Source organism: Nicotiana tabacum, chromosome 21 (assembly GCF_000715075.1).
Source record: "Nicotiana tabacum cultivar K326 chromosome 21, ASM71507v2, whole genome shotgun sequence".
Taxonomy (NCBI): Eukaryota; Viridiplantae; Streptophyta; class Magnoliopsida; order Solanales; family Solanaceae; genus Nicotiana; species Nicotiana tabacum.
In genome coordinates this window covers 83,141,292-83,160,819 of record NC_134100.1, presented here as the reverse complement: position 1 = coordinate 83,160,819, position 19,528 = coordinate 83,141,292, and the positions used below count along the sequence as shown (strand labels likewise).

At 40.3% G+C, this 19,528-nt stretch overlaps 1 protein-coding gene across 1 annotated transcript; it reads right to left on the bottom strand.

Annotated features, from left to right (window-relative positions):
• Positions 1-5,046: 5,046 nt before the first annotated feature.
• LOC142175331 (uncharacterized) lies at positions 5,047-6,339 on the bottom strand. Its single transcript, XM_075241914.1, has 4 exons — positions 6,303-6,339; positions 6,108-6,196; positions 5,855-5,967; positions 5,047-5,719 (listed from the first exon to the last, which is right to left on the bottom strand). Exons 1-4 carry the CDS (start codon positions 6,337-6,339, stop codon positions 5,047-5,049), a joined length of 912 nt encoding a protein of 303 aa, XP_075098015.1.
• Positions 6,340-19,528: the final 13,189 nt, after the last annotated feature.

The following is a 19,528-nucleotide window of genomic DNA, read 5'->3' as shown; positions in this document are numbered from 1 at the left end:
TACGTAAAAGATTGTAAGGCCTTGTTGGCCTATGTTCAGTGTACGAGTGATCATTTTGGTCTTATATGCTCGTATTTCTTATGTATAAGTTGGTATTACATGTTTTATTCTAGTTATCCCACGACAGTCCTTCTATCTCATTTACTTATTTATCTATGATACAAAAAGATACGTTATATTGGTACTCAGTTGAGTAAGGTACCGGGTACCTGTCGCGGCCCATCAGTTTGGGTCATGACATTAGCATCTCGCGTCCATGTGGCAAGAGACCCCGCGCCACACAACTAGCGTCTAATATTAGGATAGGGGGCCGATGCAGCAACCTGAGGAACAACTTATGCAAGTGCTCCGTGAACCCCATGATTTGATTTATTACCCGGGAAGAAAAGGGAATCATCTTGCTTATCACCTCCACTTCATGTACCTCATCTAAATTACCCTCAGGTTTCTAGTTAGCATAGAATTCCTTGACCATGTTCACGTTCACCGACTCACCGGGATGGAACAAGCTTTCAAAACACAGGTATCTGATGTTGTTGTAAATCCCCGAGTACTTCCTGGCTAGCTTGCCATCATCACTACCAACTTTTGGTTCGGGACTCACTGCCAGAGCAAACGTACGATACCACATCCTAGCATGAGTTGGCACAACCTGAATGCCATATTTGCAGTCCGGTACTACATCCGCATCGGGATCAATGCGCTCCTCTTCCTTCTCTACTGGGGCGGGGGAGGTGTCCGCCTACCTCCTCGACGGCTACTAGAGGCAACCTCGGAAGAACCTGTATTAGAACGTTTTCTAGGACGGTGAGACATTATACCTACACAAGAAAAACACAATTAGCCACAACACTTAAAACAAAACAAGACCAAATGGGGTAACCACCTCACACTTATTTTATTGGCATGTTGACAAGTACAATGTATATCGGGAATTCAAACTACCCCTTTGAAAGCATGGCACTAGTAATCAACAACCCACCCAACCACCAACATAATATTACAACAACATAGCCACGGACTAGACTAGTGTACAATACAAAATTCAGAAGCTAAACTAGTAACTAAGAAATGAAGAATAAGAAGTTAGTCTAATTTACCACTAACAAAATAAAGAAGTTACAATACAACACTACATACGTACTTAGCATGAATCAGACAGCCCAATTAGTACCTAGCAACACATTAGCATGGGGTGGTCAATCGATTAGCACTCGGGACTAACACGTTAAAGTTTCAAAACATAAGGACATGACCTCCCACCCCATACTTATCATCAAACATCACATTATCTCATAACAAAGTTTCTCTAATTAAGCACAACTTCACCTTCTTTGTCATTGGGGCATTTTATCAAACACATTGCATTCATCAAGTTCAACTCATAGTTTCAACTTCAATTGGTCTAGGACCACTATACAACAATACCAATCAATCTCCCAACAACAACCACAACACCACCACAATGTAACAATAGCACAAAGTGCTCCAATTTTTTACAAAACACCCTCCAATTTTCGGCCATATTGGCACTCCCACCAAAATCCATCACAAAATAATTCTAGCACCATCAAAACACATAAAAATCACCAACAATCATAAGAATAATGAAACCCCACAAGTTTATGCATAATTTTCAGCCAAAATAGAAGAAAAATAGCTAAAATATTAGAAAAAATAAATTACCTAGGATTAGGGAAATTAAACTAAAGTTAACTAAAACAATAAGAAAAGCTAAGAGAGTGACAAAAAAAATAGAATTACTTACCTTGAAGATGAGAGGATAAAGGACCGAGGAAGAAGAGGGATTTGGAGTGAGAGAGAGAATAGTTGGAGATGAGTTAAAGTGAAATAATGGGGAAAAGAGGGGAAAGGTATCGGGTGTTAGAGCGTTGAATTGGGCGTCTCTTATTTTTTATTTGAAATTTATTTTTCAAAATCTGGCCGAACATTTGCACTGCCGTGTCGCTGGGTACGGCGCCCCATGCGACACGGTAGTGGAGATATTCAAAGAGTGAGTTCTGATAGAATTTCCCGTTTGGCCTAGCACGGCGCCCCACGCGGCACGCTAGGCCATTTTTCTCAAAGTTTTGATTTTTTTTCACTTTTTAGCTTACGGGTCGCACCCCAACTCTATTATTTACTTATTTTGTGTCTGATTCATGCTCATACCTATTCAAACAACTATCAAAACTCCTAAACTCTAATAATCCTACACTACAATTATCCAACTATTCTACAAAAGCAAGAAAAAGGGTTAGAAGTAGTTTTGAGTTATAGTCGTCAGCTTTACTCCATCACTTAGGCTCATTTTATCACGATGCTAGAGGATTGCTTGTCAAATCCTTCAACAAGATACTGTTTCAACATGTGCCCATTCACCTTAAAACTTTCATTCCCTTCATCATCCTGTATTTCAATGGCCCATACGGTGAGGCGTGTTTCACCACATACAGACTTGTCCATCTTGACTTGAATATTTCGGGGAACAACCTAAGTCTACTATTGTATAGTAAGACTTTGTCTCCTTCAGAAACTCCTTTGGCTTAATCAGACGATCATGCCACCTCTTTGTCTTCTACTTAAAAATTTGTGCATTTTCATACACGTCCAGTCTAAATTCATCCAATTCGTTCATCTGTGTCAACTTGTGTTCACCTGCAAGACTAAGATCAAGATTAAGCATCTTAATTTCCCAATAAGATTTATGTTCTATCTCAACAGGTAGGTGACACGATTTTTCATACACTAGTTTGAATGGTGAAGTCCCTATGGCTATTTTCATTGTAGTTATGTATGCCCATAGAGCTTCATCTAACTTTACAGATCAATCCTTATGAGAAGCACTAACCGTACTTTTCAATAATTTGTTTTAGTTCACGGTTAGCCACTTCAACTTGCCCATTAGTTTGGGCATGGTACGGGGTTCCTGTTTTTTGTGTAACCCCATACTTAGATAACAATGCAGCGAACTACTTGTTCACAAAGTGCGACCCATTGTCACTGATAATCACTCGAGGTGTCCCAAAGCGGGTAATAATGCTCTTCCATAAGAACTCACACATTACCCGAACATCATTGGTCCTAGTAGGGATTACTTCGACCTATTTAGAGACATAGTCAACAGCTACTAGGATATACTCATAAGAATGAGATGATGTGAACGGGCCCATGAAATCAATGCCCCAAACATAAATAATTTCACATACTAGAATGGAGTTTAGTGGCATCTCATCCCTCTTGCTAATGTTACCTGCCCTTTGACACTTGTCACATGCAGCTACATATGCCCGTGCATCTTTGTACAAAGTAGGCCAATAGAAACCGACTTCCATAACCTTTGCTGCAATGCGATTTCCACTTTAGTGTCCTCCAGCTGCTCCATCATGGCAATGAGAAATAATGCTTGCCATCTCTCCTTCAGGCACACTCCTTCGAATCACACCATCTGCTCACAGTTTAAACAAGAAAGGGTCATTCCAAAAATAAATTTTTACCTCACCTTGAAGCTTCCTTATTTGATCACGAGAGAGGTCATGAGGCAACCATCCACTAGCCAAAAAGTTGGCTACATCCGCATACCAAGGCGGCCTTTCAGAGACCGTAGCAATGGAGAAAATCTGCTCATCAGGAAACTCCTCCCTTATTTCAACCGCAGGTCTCTCAAGTCAAGATAAATGATCTGCGACTTGATTATATATGCCCTTTCTATCCTTGATCTCCAAGTCAAACTCTTGGAGAAACAACACCCACCGCATCAGACGCAGCTTGGACTCCTTCTTACTCAACAAGTATTTTAGGGCTGAGTGATCAGTGTGTACAATCATTTTACTCCCCACCAAATATGATCTAAACTTGTCAAAAGAAAAGACCACTACAAAGAACTCTTTCTCAGTAGTGGCATAGTTGACTTGAGCATCATTCAACGTCCGGTTTGCATAGTAGATAGACCTAAACATCCTATCCTTTCTTTTCCCCAGAACTTCCCCCACAACTACATCACTAGCATCACACATTATCTCAAATGGCTAGCTCCAATCAGGCGTCAACATAATAGGAGTACTCACAAGATTTTCCTTTATCAATTCTAATGCTCTTAAGCACTCCACAGTGAAGATAAACTTGCCATCTTTCTCTAGCAATACAGTCAACAGCTTGGTAATGCTGGAAAAGTTTTTGATAAACCTCATATATAACCCAGCATGTCCCAAGAAACTGCTTATGTTCTTCACAGAAGTCGGTGGAGGGAGCCTAGCAATTACATCAACCTTAGCTCTATCAACTTCAATGCCATGTGCAGTCACTTTGTGGCCCAGGACAATTCTCTCTTTCACCATGAAGTGACACTTCTCCCAGTTAAGAACCAAGTGGGTGGCTTCACAATGATCAAGCACAAGCTCCAAATTCTTCAAGCAATCCACAAAGTCATCACTAAAGATGGTGAAATCATCCATGAATACCTCTAGACACTTCCCGTTTATATCGGAGAATATAGACATCATACACCTTTGAAAAGTGGCAGGTGCATTACACAACCCAAATGGCATCCTCCTGTAAGCAAAAATACCTGGCGGTCAAGTGAATGTGGTCTTCTCAATATCTTCAGAGGAAATGGGTATCTGATTGTAGCCTAAGTACCCATCTAAGAAGTAGTAGCATCTATGTACAGCCATTTTCTCGAGCATTTGATCAATAAAGGGAAGTGGGAAGTGGTCTTTCCTTGTTGCATCATTCAACCTTCTATAATCAATGCACATTCTCCACCTAGTGATTGTTCTTGTGGGGATCAATTCATTGTCTTCATTCTTCACCACTGTCATTTCCCCCTTCTTAGTAACAACTAGCACTAGACTAATCCACTAGCTAACGAAGATGGGGAAAATCACTCCCGCATCTAGCAATTTGATGATCTCTTTGTACACTACCTCCTCCAAACTTTTGTTCAACTTACGTTGGGGCTGCACCACTTGCTTGCTATTTTCTTCCAGTATAATTTTGTGCATGCAAATGGCCTGGACTAATTCCTTGAATATCAGCTATACTCCATCAAATGGCCTTCTTGTACTTTTTCAGCAGCTCCACCAGCTTTTTCTCCTGTGTACCTGTCAAGTAAGCAGAAATAATCACAGGAAAATTGTTAGTTTCAAGAAAAGCATATTTCAAATGAATAGGGAGAATTTTCAATTCCACACTAGGCTTAGAAGCCTCCTCTTTTAGTTTCTCCTCATCACCCACTTGGTCCTCAGTTTCAAGAGCTTCAACCTCTTTCTTTATTTCAGGATCTTCATCCTCCACTTTGCTAGACTGAGTAATACACCTCTCTAGAGTATTCCTCACAAGCTTGTCAAACTTGTATTTTTTGGCCAATTCCCCAACAACATTTAGCTTGAAACACGAGTAGGCAAACGCCTCATCACTGGGGTATTTCATCATCCTCTTCATTTGGAACACCACTTTCTCATTGCCCACTCTGAGCATAAGTTGCCCCTCATAGATATCAAGGATAACTCTATCTGTACATAAAAATGGCCTCCCTAGAATCAGAGACACCTCCTTGTTCACCTCTATATCCACCACAATAAAGTCTACGGGGAACATAATCCTTTCCACCCAAACTAGAATATACTCAATGATTCCCTCAAGTAAAATGGTGGTCTGGTCAACAAGTTGTAGGGACACTGGTATTAATTTTATCACTCCAAGCTCACCTTCCAATTTCCTGAATACAGACAGAGGCATTAGATTTAGAGACGCACCAGAATCATAGAGGGCCTTGTCGAATTTCTAATTCCCTAACGAGCATGGTATACTGAAGCTTCCTAGGCCTCCACACTTTTGGGGAATTTTGTTTTACAATATGGCACTATAGTGGGCATTCAACTTGACCATTGTTATCTCCTCTAATTTTCTCTTGCTATACAGAATTTTCTTCAGGAACTTTGCATAAGAAGGCATATGAGTGAGTACCTATATGAAGGAAATGTTTACATAAAGTTGCTTGAGCATCTCCAAAAGTTGCCAAAATATTTGTCAACTTTTTCCCGCTTCATCTTTTGAGGGAATGGTAGAGCTGGCGTATGTCTACTTTCTTCAATCTCCTTTTGTACCCCACTACTCTGGCCTTTCTGCTCTTCACTCTTTTTCTCTTCTAGTGTCTTGGTCTGCTTGTTCACCACCTCGGGTCTTGCTTTCACCACTGGGTCAGCCAATGTTTTGTCACTTCTCAGAGATACAACTTTGATTGTTTCCTTTGGTACTTGTCAAGAAACATTTTGGTCATCTCTTCCCATGTCCTGATCTACCTTGTGGGTAAGCTACAAAGCCAGTGCTTCGCATCATCTTTCAATGAAAAGGGGAATGCCCTCAGGTATACCGCATCTTTTGATACTCCATTGTACTGGAAGGTGTTCATGATTTCTTCAAAGTCCATCAAGTGAGTGTTTGGATCTTCATTCACCTTCCCTCTGAAGATGTAGTTGTTTTGGATGGTTTGAAGCAAACCTTGCTTCAACTCGAAGTTGTTTGCTACTATGGGTGGAGGTCTGACGCTTGACAGTCCATGATTGTAAACTGGTCTAGCATAGTCCCCCAATGATCTTCTAGGCCTAGTGTCACACCCTTTTTTTCACCTCACTAACCCCTTTTAAAAGATATAACAGAAAGTGATTTTAAAGCTCAAAAGGGTTTCAATTTGAAAAGTGACAAAAGATGTGTTAAAAGGGATTTTCTCAGATTCGCCACTTGACATTTGGTTTCGGTGTGTCAAGTCACCATTAAAAATGATTTTTTTTCTTTAAAACATATTTAAACTCTAAAATATAGTCTGCACCAAAAATTTCGAGCAAGGAGGTTTATTTGACTCGGGGAGAAGGTGTTAGGCATTCCCCGAGTCCCATAATTAGTACGGTTGCATACTTGATCTAGTTGGCTTTAAAGAATACTCAGATTGAGGTAGAAACACACAAAAGCGAAAATAAACACAAAAGAGGCTGGAGGTCGTCCCCACCTAATAAACAAAAGAAAAGAAAAGAAAATAACAAAAATAAATCTAATTATCCTACTACGCCTCCATGATGATGTTGCCTCGGTCTTGCTTACATCCACTACAGGGCATTCCCCTGAACAAAATATTTACAAACTCTTCGGGACATTCCTCTGACTAAACCATAATAACTAAGGGGACGATCTCTCGCCTCAAAAACTAAATATAATAAAACTTTATAATATTGTCTACCTAGTGTGGTCAACCTAAACATGCTACTAGCGAATAATGTAAGAAACATAGAAATAAAATAAAGCTAAAACTAAATAAGATTATTTCATGCTCGTTTTCTTTTAGTGCTTGATTTCATTCATTTAGACCAAATCCGACTTCTACAACGTATGAGCATGAATTAGTTACTAACGAGTTGATGTTTTCCCCATTCCCACGACCAATTTCAAGCAATAAACATATGAAACAAAGATATATTCTCAACATGAAAAATGAAATATTTGGGCATACAAACATCTAAAACACAAGAGATAGGAATAACCATCATAGAATAAACAAAAGAGTGAATAAAATATGACACTGGCCCATCACGACTTTGAATTCAAAATGACTTTCACAAAATGAGCATTCTACTCTTGAAATCTTTAGCAAAAGACAAAATTCAAGACATCTTTTCATGAAAAAAAGAATATGTGTGTTAGCCTTGCAGAAACATCACGTGAATTAGATTAATGTGCCGTCATCTTTCTTAGTAAATTAATTTTTAATATTCAGCACAAATTCAACACAATAGTTGTATAGAATTGGAGATCAGAACATGTCTTTCTCTTTAGAAGTAAAAAGAAAGTAAGTTCAAATATATAGTAAAAGCACCCGACAGAAGGAAACTAACGAACTAATGCTCATGAATAAAGTTCAAACCCAAAATTTCTAATTAATGAACTAAATCCAAAAACCAGAACTGATCCTTATAATAAACTTGACGAACACATATGAAATCAGCAAAAACTATCAACAAACAACTAAGAGAATAGGCCAACAATATATTTCAATCACAATCATGAAAGTAACATCGCAAATAACAGAGAAGAGGAGAAGAAAATGGACCTGAATTGCTTTCCAATATATTCAAATCTCCAGTGATTACACGCACAGAGACAAAACTTCACAAAAATACTAATTTATCTAGGATAACAGAAAATATTAAGAGGAGACATAAAGTTACTATATTAATGAAATTTAAATACTACTCAATATATATTAAACCTACAACTTTAAAACTAAGTTAAGTAAATATATTTTATTTTATTTTTTTGAAATGTTTCTTCTTATCTTTTTTTGGGAAAATAAAATATCAATACTATTTTTTTGTATTTTTATTTTATTTTATGAAAAGTAATATAATTTAAAAGTAATTAGATAAAATATTAATTTGCTAAAATAAAGGAAAATATTTTTTGTAGTTTTCATTTTAAGAGAAAATAAAGCAAAAGGTCAAAAATAGGCAAAGTAAAAATATTAAAACTAAAAGAAACAACTAAGCTCTAAAAATGTGTAAAATTTCGGGAAGGGTAAACAATTACATGTCTACACCTGCCCCTCTTTGGCTAGAAACACAAAGTGTTTTTAGACAAAGAAAAGAGAAGATGAGTTTTTGACCCGGCCTTTATTTAAAAGAGAATAAAACTAAAAGAAAGGAGAATGTGACCGAGCCCTGGTATCTAAGTTGCCTACATATTATTAGCTATAAAGGAATTAGGTCACGTGTAGTTCAGAAATAGAAACAATGGAGAAGGATACCGTGTTGGAGAGTCGAGTGAAGTGCCGTCGATGTTCCGGTTCGCGGTTCCTGCCATTACATCAAAAATAAAAAATCAAATAAAATAAAAATTACAAGAAAAACTACAAAATCTTATCTACCGTTCTGTCTTGAATCTTCTACAATCTTGTTGTGCATCTCAAACTGTTGACTCGCATTCTTGAGGCGAGCTTTTGCTACTTCTAAACTAAATTGACCATATTCTTCAGGCGGGCTCCTACTGTTGATTTGAATATGAATTTAACTGTGAAATGAATTCTCCCGTTCTCCAGGTGGGCGCCTACTACCGACTTGAAACTTAAAAGAACTCTGAAATGAATTCCCTCATTCTCCAGGTGGACGCCTGTTACTGACTTGAACTTGAAATGAATTCCCTCTTTCTCCAGGTGGGCGCCTGCTACTAACTTGAACTTGAAATGAATTCCCTCATTCTTCAGGTGGGCGCCTGCTACTAATGCCAAAACTTGAAATAAACTCTTAAATGAATTCCCTCGTTCTCCAGGTGGGAACCTTCTACTAACTTGAAACTTGAAATAAATTCCCTCATTCTCCAGGTGGGTGCCTGCAATCACAACAAAACAGACAAAACAAAAAAAATGTTCTGCCACAGTTTGTACCAGGAACTTTTGTGAGTGTTAATTGAATCCCATTATCCAGGAGGGTCCTGAAAACTTTGAAACTACATCTCATTATCTAGAAGGGTCCCGGAAACTTAAAACTAAATCCCATTATCTAGGAGGGTGCTGAAAACTTAAAACTAAATCATATTATCCAGGAGGGTCCTTGTCACGACCCAAAAATCCTAACCAGTCGTGATGGCGCCTATCTCAGTACTAGACAAGTCGACAACATCAATAACCCACGATTTCCTTTAAATTTGAAAACGTAACGTTTAATACAATACCAAAAATCTAGCAATTTTCGATACAACACTCCCAAAACCTAGTGTCACTAAGTACATGAGCATCTAATATGAGTATAAGTCTGGAAAATACGGTCTATAATAGCCTGAGACCAAATACAGTAAACACGGAGATAGAGAAGGAGAAACAAGGTCTGCGGAACACGACAGCTACCTCAAAATCTCTTGAAAATTAACTGTGCGAAATGATCAGCACCCGCTATGTTCATGAATATCTGGATCTGCACATGAATTGCAGGGTGTATTATGAGTACAACAAACTCAGCAAGTAACAATAATAACTAAGGAACTGAAGCTAATGACGAGCTACACAGTCATAGTTCACTTTCAGTAGTTCCAGCAAAGAATAGACATGCTTTCAAATCCGGCAGTTTAAGTCAAATCAATTTATACAGTTCAATTTCAAGTAATCTGGATATAAATTCTTTTAGAGATTTCACAACAATGACAAATCGCAACCAAGTGCAATAAAAAATGCAAAGCAAGTATATCCTCTCAGGCAACAATCCATCAGCTCGTCACAACAGCTCAACCACTCGGCTCTCAACCCTCAACACTCACACTCAATGGGTACCCGCACTCACTGGGGGGTGTGTACAGACTCCAGAGGGGCTCCTACAGCCCAAGCGCCATAATCTGCATGGACAACTCACGTGCTGCACGGACAACTCATGTGCTGCATGAACAACTCATGTGCTGCACGGATAACTCACGTGCTATAATATCCTGTACGGACAACTCATGTGCCATAATATCCTTACCTCACTGACATGCCCTCGACCTTACTTAGTCCTCACACTCTCAAGTCTCTCGGGCTCTCAGGAATTACAAAGATCAGCCCAAACAAAGATAACATAGTATATCAATAATTATCCAGAAAGACTGAGGTATACTACGCAAAACAAATTATGACTGAGTACAAGACAACAATTAGCAAATAATTCAACAAGTACGCGACCTCTACGGGTCTAAACAGTACTATAACATGGCCTAAGCATGATTCCTAACATGATTTATAGTCAAATTTCTTCAACACCTAGAGATCATATAGCTAACATTAAATTATTCAACTTTACAGTTTTTCGGGATGGATCAAGTCACAATCCCCTCGGTGCACGCTCACATGTCCGTCACCTAGCATGTGTGCCACCTCCAAAATAATCACATGATACCAAAATCCGGGGTTTCATACCCTCAGGACCAGATTTATAATTGTTACTTACTTCAACTCGTGTAATTCTTTATTCCGCTATGCCCTTCCCACGAGAATTGGTCTCCGAAAGCCTCGTATCTAGCCACAACTAATTCGATTCAGTCAATACCAATTATTGTAATTAATTCCATAAGGAGATACTAATGTTTTCCAATAAAATCCGAAATTAACTCAAAAATCGCATGTGGGGACCACGTATCAGAATCCGACAAACGTTACAGAATATGAACACTCCTCCAACCATGAGTCCAACCATATAAAATTTACCAAAATTCGATACCAGCTCGCCCCTCAAATCTTCAATTAAAGCCTATGGAGATTTCTACCATTTTCAACCCAATCCTTACCCATTTGAACTTAACAATCTTTCCACAACCTTATTGGTGTGTATACATAATACTCTTACACCCAAGAATCATACTATAAATCACCCATTTATACTCCAAACCCGAAATTGAAGGATTGTGGAAAGAAATTCTAACCTCTTTGAAGCCCTAGCAAGATCCTTGTGAAATCTTCAAACTTTGAACAAGAATTGAAGGATAAATGACTAAGTCTTCACCTTATCTCTCTAAAATGCTCTTACCTCTCTCTGAAATATCAGATTTTGGCTAAAAAATGAGCTTCAAGGGCTATAAATCGAAGTTGGGTCGGGTTAAAAATTAAAAAGAATGGTAGCTCCGACGCAGTTATGCGATCGCATAACAGGTATGCGGTCCGCATATCCGCCGCATAATTTGGCCTCAAATCTTGCCCCTCTCCTGATCCACTTTGCGACCATTATGCGGTCCGCAGAGTGATTTTGCTACCGCATAGTGGTCGCAGAAATGGCCACTGGCTCCACATCATAAGTCAAATTACCGTCCAGCTGCACTGTACTGAAATCCAAAATATGTGACGGATCCCCGACATACTTTCAGAGCATGGATACATGGAACACTGGATGAACAACTGATAAACTAGGTGGCAAGGCAAGTTCATAAGCCACTTCTCCAATTTTATTAAGTATCTCAAAAGGCCAAATATACCGAGGTCTCAACTTGCCATTCTTTCCGAACCTCAACACACCCTTCATGGGTGAAATTTCGAAAATCTTTGTACTAATTGATCTACCTCGGCACCACCAAACCTTAAATTCCTTAGCAAAATTCTCTGGGGTCGTTACACATACGTTAACATCCGGTCAACCTTTTCAACTTAAATTCTAAACCTTGGAAGTAAGCACTCTAAATCATTTCAAAAACTCACCGAACCTAAACCAATTACCCCGGCAAGCCAAATATGAACTGTAATTCACAATTTGAGCAGTAAATGGGGGAACGGGATTGCAATAGTCAAAACGACCGGCCGGGTCGTTACATTCTCCTCCTCTTAAACAAACATTCGTCCTTGAATGGACATAAAATCATACCTGGAGTCTCAAGTAGATGTGGATAGTCTCTCTGTATTTCCTGCTCAATCTCCCAAGTAGCTTCTCCGACTGGCTGGCCTCTCTAGTGCACCTTCACCGAAGCTAGGTTATTTGATCTCAACATTCGGAACTGCTAGTCAAAAATGGCCACCGGCTCCACCTCATAAGTCAAATTACCGTCCAGCTGCACCATACTGAAATCCAAAATATGAGACGGATCCCCGACATACTTTCAGAGCATGGATACATGAAACACTGGATGTACACGTGATAAACTAGGTGGCAAGGCAAGTTCATAAGCCACTTCTCCAATTTTATTAAGTATCTCAAAAGGCCCAATATACCAAGGGCTCAATTTGCCCTTCTTCCCGAACCTCAACACACCCTTCATGGGTGAAATTTATATAATCTTTGTACTAATTGATCTACCTCGGCACCACCAAACCTTAAATTCCTTGGCAAAATTCTCCAGGGTCGTTACACATAAGTTAGCATTCGGTCAACGTTTCCAACTTAAATTCTAAACCTTGGAAGTAAGCGCTCTAAATCATTTCAAAACCTCACCGAAGCCAAACCAATTACCCCGGCAAGCCAAATATGAACTGTAATTCACAATTTGAGCAGTAATTGGGGGAACGAGATTGCAATAGTCAAAACGACTGGCCGGGTCGTTACATACTCCCCCTCTTAAACAAACGTTCGTCATCGAACGGGCTTAGAATCATACCTGGAGTCTCAAGTAGATTTGGATATTTTCTCTGCATATCCTGCTCAATCTCCCAAGTAGCTTCTCCGACTGGCTGGCCTCTCCACTTCACCTTCACCGAAGCTATGTTCTGTGATCTCAACATTCGGACCTGCCAGTCAAAAATGGCCACCTGCTCCACATCATAAGTCAAATTACCGTCCAACTGCACTGTACTGAAATCCAAAATATGAGACGGATCCCCGACATACTTTCAGAGCATGGATACATGGAACACTGGATGAACACCTGATAGACTGGGTGGCAAGGCAAGTTCATAAGCCATTTCTCCAATTTTATTAAGTATCTCAAAAGGCCCAATATACCGAGGGCTCAACTTGCCCTTCTTCCCGAACCTCAACACACCCTTCATGGGTGAAATTTCTATAATCTTTGTACTAATTGATCTACCTCGGCGCCACCAAACCTTAATTTCTTTAGCAAATTTCTCTGTTTACACATAAGTAAACATCTGGTCAACCTTTTCAACTTAAATTCTAAACCTTGGAAGTAAGCGTTCTAAATCATTTCAAAACCACACTGAACACAAACCAATTACCCTGGCAAGCCAAATATGAACTGTAATTCACAATTTGAGCAGTAAATGGTAGAACGGGATTGCAAAAGCCAAAACGACCTGCCGAGTCGTTACATTCTCCCCCTCTTAAACAAACGGTCATCCTCGAACGGGCTTAGAATCAAACCTGGAGTCTCAAGTAGATGTGCATATTTGCTCCGCATCTCCTGCTCTATCTCCCAAGTAGCTTCTTCGACTGGCTGGCCTCTCCACTGCACCTTCACTGAAGCTATGTTCTTTGACCTCAACATTCGGACCTGCTGGTCAAAAATGGCCACCGGCTCCACATCATAAGTCAAATTACCGTCCAGCTGCACTGTACTGAAATCCAAAATATAAGACGGATCCCCGACATACTTTCGGAGCATGGATACATGGAACACTGGAGGAACACCTGATAGACTGGGTGGCAAGGCAAGTTCATAAGCCACTTCTCCAATTTTATTAAGTATCTCAAAAGGCCCAATATACCGAGGGCTCAACTTGCCCTTCTTCCCGAACCTCAACACACCCTTCATGGGTGAAATTTCTATAACCTTTGTACTAATTGATCTACATTGGCACCACCAAACCTTAATTTCCTTAGAAAAATTCTCCGGGGTCGTTACACATAAGTAAATATCCCGTCAACCTTTTCAACTTAAAATTCTAAACCTTGGAACTAAGCGCTCTAAATCATTTCAAAACCTCACCGAACCCAAACGAATTACCCCGACAAGCCAAATAACAACTGTAATTCACAATTTGAGCAGTAAATGGGGGAACAAGATTGCAATAGTCAAAATGACCGTCGGGTCGTTACATTCTTCCCCTCTTAAACAAACGTTCGTCCTCGAACGGGCTTAGAATCATACATGGAATCTCAAATAGATGTGGATATTTGCTCCGCATCTCCTGCTCAATCTCCCAAGTAGCTTCTCCGACTGGTTGGCCTCTCCACTGCACCTTCACCGAAGCTATGTTTTTTGATCTCAACTTTCGGACCTGCCGGTCTAAAATGGCCTCCGACTCCACATCATAAGTCATATTACTGTCCAACTGAACTGTACTAAAATCCAAAATATGAGACGGATCTCCGACATACTTTCGGAGCATGGATACATTCACTGGAGGAACACCTGATAGACTGGGTGGCAAGGCAAGTTCATAAGCCACTTCTCCAATTTTCTTAATATCTCAAAAGGCCCAATATACCGAGGGCTCTACTTGCCCTTCTTCCCGAACCTCAACACACCCTTCATGGGTGAAATTTCTATAATCTTTGTACTAATTGATCTACCTCGGCACCACCAAACCTTAAATTCCTTAGCAAAATTCTCTGGGGTCGTTACACATACGTTAACATCCGGTCAACCTTTTCAACTTAAATTCTAAACCTTGGAAGTAAGCACTCTAAATCATTTCAAAACCTCACCGAACCTAAACTAATTACTCCGGCAAGCCAAATATGAACTGTAATTCACAATTTGAGCAGTAAATGGGGGAACGGGATTGCAATAGTCAAAACGACCGGCCGGGTCGTTACATTCTCCTCCTCTTAAACAAACATTCGTCCTTGAACGGACATAAAATCATACCTGGAGTCTCAAGTAGATGTGGATAGTCTCTCTGTATTTCCTGCTCAATCTCCCAAGTTGCTTCTCCGACTGGCTGGCCTCTCCAGTGCACCTACACCGAAGCTAGGTTATTTGATCTCAACATTCGGACCTGCTAGTCAAAAATGGCCACCGGCTCCACCTCATAAGTCAAATTACCGTCCAGCTGCACCATACTGAAATCCAAAATATGAGACAGATCCCCGACATACTTTCAGAGCATGGATACATGGAACACTGGATGTACACGTGATAAACTAGGTGGCAAGGCAAGTTAATAAGCCATTTCTCCAATTTTATTAAGTATCTCAAAAGGCCCAATATACCAAGGGCTCAATTTGCCCTTCTTCCCGAACCTCAACACACCCTTCATGGGTGAAATTTATATAATCTTTGTACTAATTGATCTACCTCGGCACCACCAAACCTTAAATTCCTTGGCAAAATTCTCCAGGGTCGTTACACATAAGTTAGCATTCGGTCAACCTTTCCAACTTAAATTCTAAACCTTGGAAATAAGCGCTCTAAATCATTTCAAAACCTCACCGAACCCAAACTAATTACCCCGGCAAGCCAAATATGAACTGTAATTCACAATTTGAGCAGTAATTGGGGGAACGTGATTGCAATAGTTAAAACGACTGGCCGGGTCGTTACATACACCCCCTCTTAAACAAACGTTCGTCATCGAACGGGCTTAGAATCATACCTGGAGTCTCAAGTAGATTTGGATATTTTCTCTGCATATCCTGCTCAATCTCCCAAGTTGCTTCTCCGACTGGCTGGCCTCTCCACTTCACCTTCACCGAAGCTATGTTCTGTGATCTCAACATTCGGACCTGCCAGTCAAAAATGGCCACCTGCTCCACATCATAAGTCAAATTACCGTCCAACTGCACTGTACTGAAATCCAAAATATGAGACGGATCCCCGACATACTTTCAGAGCATGGATACATGGAACACTGGATGAACACCTGATAGACTGGGTGGCAAGGCAAGTTCATAAGCCACTTCTCCAATTTTATTAAGTATCTCAAAAGGCCCAATATACCGAGGGCTCAACTTGCCCTTCTTCCCGAACCTCAACACACCCTTCATGGTTGAAATTTCTATAATCTTTGTACTAATTGATCTACCTCGGCACCACCAAACCTTAATTTCTTTAGCAAATTTCTCTGTTTACACATAAGTAAACATCTGGTCAACCTTTTCAACTTAAATTCTAAACCTTGGAAGTAAGCGTTCTAAATCATTTCAAAACCACACCGAACACAAACCAATTACCCCGGCAAGCCAAATATGAACTGTAATTCACAATTTGAGCAGTAAATGGTAGAACGGGATTGCAAAAGTCAAAACGACCTGCCGAGTCGTTACATTCTCCCCCTCTTAAACAAACGTTCATCCTCGAACGGGCTTAGAATCAAACATGGAGTCTCAAGTAGATGTGCATATTTGCTCCGCATCTCCTGCTCGATCTCCCAAGTAGCTTCTTCGACTGGCTGGCCTCTCCACTGCACCTTCACCAAAGCTATGTTCTTTGACCTCAACATTCGGACCTGCTGGTCAAAAATGGCCACCGGCTCCACATCATAAGTCAAATTACCGTCCAGCTGCACTGTACTGAAATCCAAAATATAAGACGGATCCCCGACATACTTTCAGAGCATGGATACATGGAACACTGGAGGAACACCTGATAGACTGGGTGGCAAGGCAAGTTCATAAGCCACTTCTCCAATTTTATTAAGTATCTCAAAAGGCCCAATATACCGAGGGATCAACTTGCCCTTCTTCCCGAACCTCAACACACCCTTCATGGGTGAAATTTCTATAACCTTTGTACTAATTGATCTACATTGGCACCACCAAACCTTAATTTCCTTAGAAAAATTCTCCGGGGTCGTTACACATAAGTAAATATCCCGTCAACCTTTTCAACTTAAAATTCTAAACCTTGGAACTAAGCGCTCTAAATCATTTCAAAACCTCACCGAACCCAAACCAATTACCCCGACAAGCCAAATAACAACTGTAATTCACAATTTGAGCAGTAAATGGGGGAACACGATTGCAATAGTCAAAATGACCGGCCGGGTCGTTACATTCTTCCCCTCTTAAACAAACGTTCGTCCTCGAACGGGCTTAGAATCATACATGGAGTCTCAAATAGATGTGGATATTTGCTCCACATCTCCTGCTCAAACTCCCAAGTAGCTTCTCCGACTGGCTGACCTCTCCACTGCACCTTCACCGAAGCTATGTTCTTTGATCTCAACTTTCGGACGTGCCAGTCAAAAATGGCCACCGACTCCACATCATAAGTCAAATTACCGTCCAGCTGCACTGTACTAAAATCAAATATATGAAACAGATCCCCGACATACTTTCGGAGCATGGATACATGGAACACTGGATGAACAGCTGATAGACTGGGTGGCAAGGCTAGTTCATAAGCCACTTCTCCAATTTTATTAAATATCTCAAAAGGCCCAATATACCGAGGGCTCTAATTGCCCTTCTTTCCGAACCTCAACACACCCTTCATGGGTGAAATTTCTATAATCTTTGTACTAATTGATCTACCTAGGCACCACCAAACCTTAATTTCCTTAACAAAATTCTCTGGGGCCATTAAACATAAGTTAACATCCCGTCAACCTTTTCAACTTAAATTCTAACCCTTGGAACTAAGCGCTCTAAATCATTTCAAAACCTCACCGAACCCAAACAAATTACCCTGGCAAGCCAAATAACAACTGTAATTCACAATTTGAGCAGTAAATAGGGGAACAAGATTGCAATAGTCAAAATGACCGGCCGGGTCGTTACATTCTTCCCCTCTTAAACAAACGTTCGTCCTCGAACGGGCTTAGAATCATACATGGAGTCTCAAATAGATGTGGATATTTGTTCCACATCTCCTGCTCAATCTCCCAAGTAGCTTCTCCGACTGGCTGGCCTCTCCACTGCACCTTCACCGAAGCTATGATCTTTGATCTCAACTTTCGGACCTGCCGGTCTAAAATGGCCTTCGACTCCACATCATAAGTCATATTACCGTCCAACTGCACTGTACTAAAATCCAAAATATGAGACGGATCTCCGACATACTTTCGTAGCATGGATACATTCACTGGAGGAACACCTTATAGACTCGGTGGCAAGGCAAGTTCATAAGCCACTTCTCCAATTTTCTTAAGTATCTCAAAAGGCCCAATATACCGAGGGCTCTACTTGTCCTTCTTCCCGAACCTCAACACACCCTTCATGGGTGAAATTTCTATAATCTTTGTACTAATTGATCTACCTTGGCACCACCAAACCTTATTTTCCTTAGCAAAATTCTCGGGGGCCATTAAACATAAGTTAACATCCCGTCAACCTTTTCAACTTAAATTCTAACCCTTGGAACTAAGCACTCTAAATCATTTCAAAACCTCACCGAACCCAAACAAATTACCCTGGCAAGCCAAATAACAATTGTAATTCACAATTTGAGCAGTAAATAGGGGAACTGGATTGCAATAGTCAAAACGACCGGCTAGTTAGTTACATTCTCCCCCTCTTAAACAAACGTTCGTCCTCGAACGAGCTTAGAATCATACCTGGAGTCTCAAATAGATATGGATATTTGCTCTGCATCTCCTGCTCAATCTCCCACGTAGCTTATCCGACTGGCTGGCCTCTCTACTGCACCTTCACCGAAGCTATGTTCTTTGATCTCAACTTTCGGACCTGCCGGTCTAAAATGGCCTTCGACTCCACATCATAAGTCATATTACCATCCAACTGCACTGTACTAAAATCCAAATTATGAGACGGATCTTTGACATACTTTCGGAGCATGGATACATTCACTGGAGGAACACCTGATAGACTGGGTGGCAAGGCAAGCTCATAAGCCACTTCTCCAATTTTCTTAAGTATCTCAAAAGGCCCAATATACCGAGGGCTCTACTTGCCCTTCTTCCCGAACCTCAACACACCCTTCATGGGTGAAATTTCTATAATCTTTGTACTAATTGATCTACCTTGGCACCACCAAACCTTATTTTCCTTAGCAAAATTCTCTGGTGTCATTAAACATAAGTTAACATCCCGTCAACCTTTTCAACTTAAATTCTACCCTTGGGACTAAGCGCTCTAAATCATTTCAAAACCTCACCGAACCCAAAAAAATTACCCTGGCAACCCAAATAACTGTAATTCACAATTTGAGCAGTAAATGGGGGAACTGGATTGCAATA

Coding starts and splice junctions, on each gene's coding strand:
- LOC142175331 (XM_075241914.1), bottom strand. CDS start 6,339: ATGATGCGAAGCACTGGCTTTGTAGCTTACCCACAAG. Junction 5,968..6,107: donor AGAAAGGCCAGAGTAGTGGG/GTACAAAAGGAG, acceptor TCCTTCATATAG/GTACTCACTCATATGCCTTC. Junction 5,720..5,854: donor GCCCACTATAGTGCCATATT/GTAAAACAAAAT, acceptor GTCTGTATTCAG/GAAATTGGAAGGTGAGCTTG.